This window comes from Leptonotus elevatus, chromosome 19, assembly GCF_054856555.1.
Source record: "Leptonotus elevatus isolate MCC_2025b chromosome 19, RoL_Lele_1.0, whole genome shotgun sequence".
Classification (NCBI taxonomy): Eukaryota; Metazoa; Chordata; class Actinopteri; order Syngnathiformes; family Syngnathidae; genus Leptonotus; species Leptonotus elevatus.
Window position 1 is genome coordinate 2,095,181 of NC_141257.1, and position 7,211 is coordinate 2,102,391.

The 7,211-nt window shown below is 40.2% G+C and overlaps 1 protein-coding gene across 1 annotated transcript; it reads right to left on the reverse strand.

Annotated features, from left to right (window-relative positions):
- Nucleotides 1–1,007: 1,007 nt before the first annotated feature.
- On the reverse strand, nucleotides 1,008–6,719 carry slc52a2 (solute carrier family 52 member 2). Its single transcript, XM_086062166.1, has 5 exons — nucleotides 6,429–6,719; nucleotides 5,143–5,727; nucleotides 4,482–4,791; nucleotides 4,174–4,297; nucleotides 1,008–3,059 (listed from the first exon to the last, which is right to left on the reverse strand). The coding sequence occupies exons 1-5, from the start codon at nucleotides 6,556–6,558 to the stop codon at nucleotides 2,850–2,852; spliced, it is 1,359 nt and encodes a 452-aa protein (XP_085918292.1). The 5' UTR covers nucleotides 6,559–6,719; the 3' UTR covers nucleotides 1,008–2,849.
- Between the last annotated feature and the right edge of the window lie 492 nt (nucleotides 6,720–7,211).

Genomic DNA, 7,211 nt, shown 5'->3' on the forward strand with positions numbered 1-7,211 from the left:
AAGCGCATCCGTGTGACGCCTTCGGGGGGGGGGGGGGGGGGGGGGGGGTCACATGTTGCCGTCTGCCACCACTTTGCCTGCAAGCCTTGTTTTTGACTGAACTCATTGGAGGTTCGGAACAACAAAACACACTGGCTAATTCATTTGCTAGAACTGCACAAGATGATGAGATCATGCAAGGGAATAGCCCACTGAATGTCAACTCATAATAATTAATGTTATCTTGCGAAAAGCAAGATGGATCAATTTCATTGTGCAAGTGTACTAATTATAATGGCTGTTGAAAATGTGACTATACTCTGGAGGATTTAATTTTTTTTAATATATATATATATATGTCATTCATAAATTGGCTCAAATAAGACACTGTTGGACAATTGCCATTAAACAAACTTAAAAAAGGTTTTTTTTAATTATTACATCAGTTGTCATACATACTCAACAATACCGGTAATCTATTTTAACAAGCAACATATTCTTTTCCATAATAAAAACAATTATGTGATTAAAAACTAAATATCCTAACCTCTAATAGACACTTGGTCTTTGAGGTTAATTCAAGCTAACATTTGGAAACATGTTTATCAAAAAGTAAAAGACTACAAACCCATGTTTAAAGTTGTTGTTGTTTTAGCATTTAAATAAAAACTAAGCAGATGAGCAGTGTTGCTTTTGCATCAAACGTACTTTTTGGATGTTCATTAAGTTTAACGTATTTTTTTCAGGCCGTTAAACTTTTTTTTTTTTAATGAGAGTTTCGTTCCAGTCCACTGAACCCAAGGTTGAACTTTCTGGCCATAATTCCAAAAGGTATCTTTGGAGCAAACAACACTGCTCATCAAAAAAAAAAAAAAAAAAAAAGTCAATAGAAAACAGTCTACTACCTAAAGTGAAGCACATTTTAGTGGCAGCATTTTTTTTTCTTCCTTCAACTGCAACGGGAATCAGTGTTACTACAAAACAGTTTGACTTCTGTGAGAAAGCAAAACAAAATGACAAGAAAAGCCTACAAGAACAGCTCAACTTTATTTCGGCTTACTCGGAGGCACTTTTTAAGTAAATGTTAGCGGACGCGTGCCGAGTCGACCTCCCGCCTTGAATAGATAACTTTTAAATCGAGTTGAACTTCAACTTGTATTGTCATACATTCACATTAATGGTGAGGAAAAAATTGCAAATGATTTATCTTGGTCTCACGTTGTTCAGATCACAAAATTCTGCCATTTGAACAGAGGTGTGTAAACTTTTCGTACGTCTTCATGACTTTGCTGTGTGACAACAAAAGAGTAACACACACACACACCAGCCATGTGATGTTACAAACGTTACGTGCATTTAAAGGCAAACGAGAGTCCGATTGATAAGAAAGGCAACAGAACAAACATCAATCGCAATCACAAAAGGTCGGACTCGCACCCAAAATCCCGATTTGCCGTTCCTATTGATGTTGGTGACAGAGTTCCGACATGATTCATACCTTTTGCACAACAAAAAAAAAAGCCATCATAGCCCAACAGATGAAAAATCAAATTTGATCAAAATGGTGAATTTACTTAATTACACATCAATTTATCTACACCAAATGATGGGTTACCAAATCGACTCACAAAGCCTGACATTCATATTTGAAAACTTCTCGTACTCAACACTGATGGCTGCCGCTTTTAATTGCCAAAACTTGCCAACGTTTTTTTTTAATTTTAAATAGCGTACGTTAAGCAGGATGAGGCGCCGCATTGTGCCTAAAGGGATGGAGGACCAAAGCTGCCAAAATTCTAAATAAATAAATGACTAAAAGTGAAAATAAAAATGGATATAAAAATAGAATTCAAATAAATAAATAGAAAAAAAAAATATATATATATATCCATAAATAAATAAAAGTAAAAAATTAAATAAAAGGTGACAGTGGTCAAGATTGTTGTACATTGCTGGAGCTCTCCATGCAAGCCGACCATTAAAAAGCAGCTTGCAACGGCAAAGTCCAACCCAAGGCACGTTTAGGACCGCCCCCTAATTTGAATAACATTTCGTCCTAGGCAGAGCGTCTGCAGCATGAAATAAATAAATGTGAGAGCAGCGCGTTTTTATTTGTTGATATTTTATTGTATTAATATATTTTTTTATAATCTTGTTTTTTTTTTTTTTTTTTGTATTTTTTACTGTTATTTATATATATAGTTATTTTTATTTCCATTTATATTTAGGATTTAATTTTTGAATTATATATATATTTTTTAAACCTGTTTTTATTTTCACTTTTAGTCATTTATTTAGTCATTTACTTATTTTGAATTTTGGCAGTTTTGGTCCTCCATATGAAAAAGGTAGCAGCTGGGTTGGTTATTGCGTCTTTTGTGCCCAAATCAGGATCCAGCGTTCATTTTTCCACGACCGCGCAAACCCCCATTCGAATCACCAGCGACTTGTGCACAGCCCTATTAATTACAGTACAATCAATGGTGATTTAAAAACAATGTATAAAAACTGAAATTCCTTCTTAACATTAAAGCAGCACAACAGCAGAAGCAGTATTTTTTTGTTTAAAAAAAAAAAAGACGGCAGAGGGAATTCCTTTGAGAAGATTACGAAACACTGAAGCAGATTGAATCAATGAGGAGGTATGGGGGGGGGGGGGGGGTTCGAGTCCCTGAGGAAAATAGTGTCACATGGTCCAATGTAAACAACTGCACAGGTTCAATTCTCATACAGCACATAAAAGCCCCTCGGCCAGCGTGCGGCAACACAACGCTTCCACTGTCATCGAGCACTTTGGACCTCTTGATGCTTCAGGACCACCTGATGCTCTAACCGTAATAACATATATTTAAAAAAGCTCTTATCTGGCTTTAATCGCATCCATTGACGCAGTCCAGTCCCCGCTCAAAGACGTTGTAGATGTTGACCAGCGGGAACATGGTGAGAGCGCCCACCAGCGAGCCGGCTTGGATGGCGATGCCGCACCACAGCAGGCCGGCGTGGCCCGCCTCGTGCAGCAGCGTGCCGATCACCACCTTCAGGTAGGAGAAGAGGCCCGTGAACGTGATCCAGGAAGACACCTGGCAAGGAAGGCACATGCGGGTTACTCATTCGCATAGAGGATCTGAATGTTTAACTACTTTGTAAAAACTTATTTTACCCTTCAAAACATTTTTTTTTTTTTTTTTTTTTTAAACATGGCAGCTAACGTGACATGTTTCGCGTGATATGACATTTAATGCCACACTTAACTTAAAAATTGAGTGCAATATAATGTAACAGACGTGTGCGTCGGGTTCAATAAATATGTTTTCCAGAATTTATTTACTCCGTAGAAGACAAAATGGGACCCAGTTTGTCTTCTTATTGTCATGTAGTGTCGCAATGTGAGGGGAAACGGAAATGTTCCGGAAGCCTAAAAGGCTGAATGGAAGCAGAGTGCGCAGATTACCCAAGAATTGACAAAACACTGATACATAAAAAAAATAAAAAAATTAAACTAATTCAGATTAAACTCACCAATATACAAAAATAACCACCAAATAATAATTCAAATTAAAAAAAATATATAAGAGGAATGAAAAATTATAAATTAAGTACATTTAACTGTTACAATAAGGTACTTCAGTTATGTCGTTTCTCAGTCTAAACACTAGGGGGCAATGTGTTAATGGAGTACATACAGTGAATAAGAGATGAAGAAATGAGAGACATAGCTACCTTAAAATATCTCCACATCGCAGTGTGTTTTGTCAGCATTTTTCAAGTCTGAGTACAGACGTACAGTATCATCACCGATAGGGCTGATCGATGATGATGAAGAAAATATTCATCACGAATATATTGGTATTAATTGAAATCACTATTAGGACAATCTTTAATTTTGGGGTACAAAACAAGAAAATATAATTATGCAAGTTCCTTTTGGATGAAATGTGTTATTTTAAAATAAAATAAAAAGGTTGCAAATGTATACATTTAAACAACTCCGTTTTTTTTTTTACGATTATGCTGATTTTGTAATTGTGGAGTGTAATAATTGAACTATCTAATTGAATTTCGATTAATTGCACAGCCCTAAATCACTGATACCGATCCTGGTATCCATAACTAAAAAGTCTGTGATATTGTTGTCATCAAAAATATGGTTACTAACTCCAATAGGATTTCAGATGAAAAAAAATGCCCACTCACCACTAAGACCACCCCAGCAGTTTTCCCATGCAGAGGCGGACACGGACTGCGGACAGCCAGAGCCATGAGGTAGGCCGCAAAGACCCCGCCTGCCAGGGACAACATGCCGAGACGCGAAGAGGACCTGGAATGCAAAAAAAACGTTAGCTCAGTGCGACCCACCGAACAAATTACTGAGAGTCAAGTTTAAAATGTACTCTTTTAACATAATAAAATATAAATAACTGGTTAATTATTACATTTTAAAACAAATTTTACCTCAAAAAATCAAGGCTACATTTGAGCACTAAAACGTGCCCCCCCCTCACCTCAGGGTGACAAACATGGCAACGAAGCAGGCCAGTGGGTTGGCAATGTTGCCGAGCACCACCGAGAGGTGGAAGGCCATGGCGCTGTACGGCAAACAGGTGAAGCTCTGCACGGATGGCAGGACGCCGTTAGTCAGCGCGTTGGAGATGGCGAGCAGCGCCAGGAGGTAAACGTTGTGCGGCGTCCAAAACGTCTGAGCGGGCGGCGACGGCGCCCCCTCCAGGCGCACATCCTCCTGGGACGACGGCGAGCTGCCGTTGCTGAGCGGGTGCGTCTCGTCGCCACTCTTAACCGTGGCGTCCAGGGTTCCTACATATTTGAAATATGGAAATTGCTTTCTTTTTATAAACCGTAATTTCCAGTCTTTTCTGTAATTTTTTTTTTTTTTATAATTCTCAGTAAAAAATAAACGTTTAAAAATGTATTAAAAAAAATAAGTAAATCGTATCGTAACCATGCATAATTGCATATTCAATTACGTAACTTACATAAACCTAAAATAATAATAAAAAATAAAAACATTTACTTGTATATTTAAATTAAATTTATATTAATATTAGCAAGCGCATTCATTTTGCGGGCATAAATGACTGTGCAGTCTTAGACACCCCCCCCCCCATTTCCATACTTGGAAATGTTCAAAGTACATTTTTTCCATACTTTCAATACTTGCGTATGATCCCTGTGGGTCGTTAGAAGGAGGCGGGGCGGCTTCTTTCGACGCCGTCGGCCGGCGCGTCAAAGCCAAGAAGCTCAGTGCGGAAACCGACAGCATGACAAACAGGAACCAAAAGAAGTTCTGCGCCGGGAAGTTCTCCTTAAGGTGGTGCGGCTGCACGGTGCCATTGACAACGGGGCACTCTAGCTGGCCCACGCCCTGCCCCAGAGCCACCACGCACGGGAACAGGGCGCTCAGGCCCTGCCCGACGAAGAAGGTGCGGATGTACTGCGGCGGGTAGCGGAACATGAAAGGCAGGAAGGTGACGTTGGACGTGCAGCACACCAGCGACAGCACGAAGGTGAGGATCAGGAAGGGCAGCGAGTGCAGCTGCCCCGCCACCATCGCCGTGCGCGACCAGAAGATGGCCAGCAGCATCGATGCCACAACCGCCAGTGCCTGGATGCAGTGGATGACCACGCGCTCGTTGAGGCGGCCTGGCGAGCAGTGGTGCGTCACCGTCACAACCACTGGACCAACATTGCCCAACGCGATCAGGACTGAGAGGTAGGCCGGCAAATTCCAACCTGCAACCACAACACAAGACTGCTTTTTTTTTTTTACGTCCTCATACTGCTCCCAATGATTTTTTTTTTTAATGTATTTTTTGTTGTTGTGGAAATTTGATGTATCAAAAGTGCCAGTGGTATCGGTGCTTGGTTGGGGAACTATTATCAGCCGGGCTGATCATCGGTGTCGATATTCAGTGTTTTGACGAATATCGCCAACAGGCTTTTTTTTTTTTTTTTTTTATTAATCTGACAGCCAATAAAGTATCTATTTAAATCTGTGTTAACTTCGGGGAAGTATTTTACTATACATTTTCAATTATCTTTATAAGAGACACTGCTGACCCTGGGATTTAACTCTCTACAACTCGTGTTTTTGTTTGAAATTAAAACAAAGATAAGTGAAAACTTGACATTTCAAATATTTGGAAATTTTGGAAAACTTTATTTACTATAGAAAACAATAGCAAGCAGTTTACCGTCGTGTTTTTATTTAGTTTTTTTAGACGCTTTTTCTGACCGTTAGCAGAATCGTAGTATGCTATTTCGGTATGAATTAAAAGCAAAAGCGAATGATTATGTTGGTGTCAAACGCTAGCTGGCTAATTGCTAGCTTGTTCTTAAGTCCACCGAACTATTCCATGTCAATTCAACCGGTGAGCAAAACTGCAACGTCTTGTGACTAGCCGAAGAGAGAACGCCAAGAGACGGCCACTGACCTTCGGGCAGCACGCTGACGATGACCGGGAGCTCGACCCACAAACTATTGACGGAAATCCACGAGCCCATAGCGAACAGCGCCATGAGGCCGTGGGTCACCGCATCACTGCTCCACCAGCCCGCCGACATGACGCCGTCGACTCTGGCCCAAGGAATGGAGAAGAAACCACGGTGAACAAACCAGGAAGCGGTTCAAGCTACGGGGTTTTTAAAAACGAATCACCGGCAAAGCTGCGCTCCGCACGCCGCTTTCGAAATGAAGCAATGGTGGACACTTATCAAAGAGTTCCCGCCCCTTGAGATGCCTTCAAGTACTCTTCGGAAAATAATGACAGCTTCCCTTTCCACACGTTCGCGGCTGTATGAGTGCAAAGTTAGCTTATGTATGCTTTCCTTTGTATGAATATTGCAGAACCCAAGTAACACAGTTATACCCATAAAATATATATAAGACCTTAGTTATCACTGTGTTAAGTAAAATTTTCCCCGAAAAATATATCCAGTGTTTTGAGAGCCTTGAAAGCATCACGGTTGGTTGGTTGATAAGGGTCTGTTCGTTTTACAACCACGACAACAAAGCAGGAAGGAAGATCAGATGATACGTTTCGTTCACTTTTCATCTTAAAATCTTACTCGATGCGGAATGTAATTTGCTCACATTTGCGCATTAGTTGTATAAACATGACCTCGAGTGACTGGGCTTTGTGATGCAACCACTTAATAACCTTCAAATGTCACTGCAAAGCAAAGACAAAACAAACAAACACGTTGCTTAAACTCAC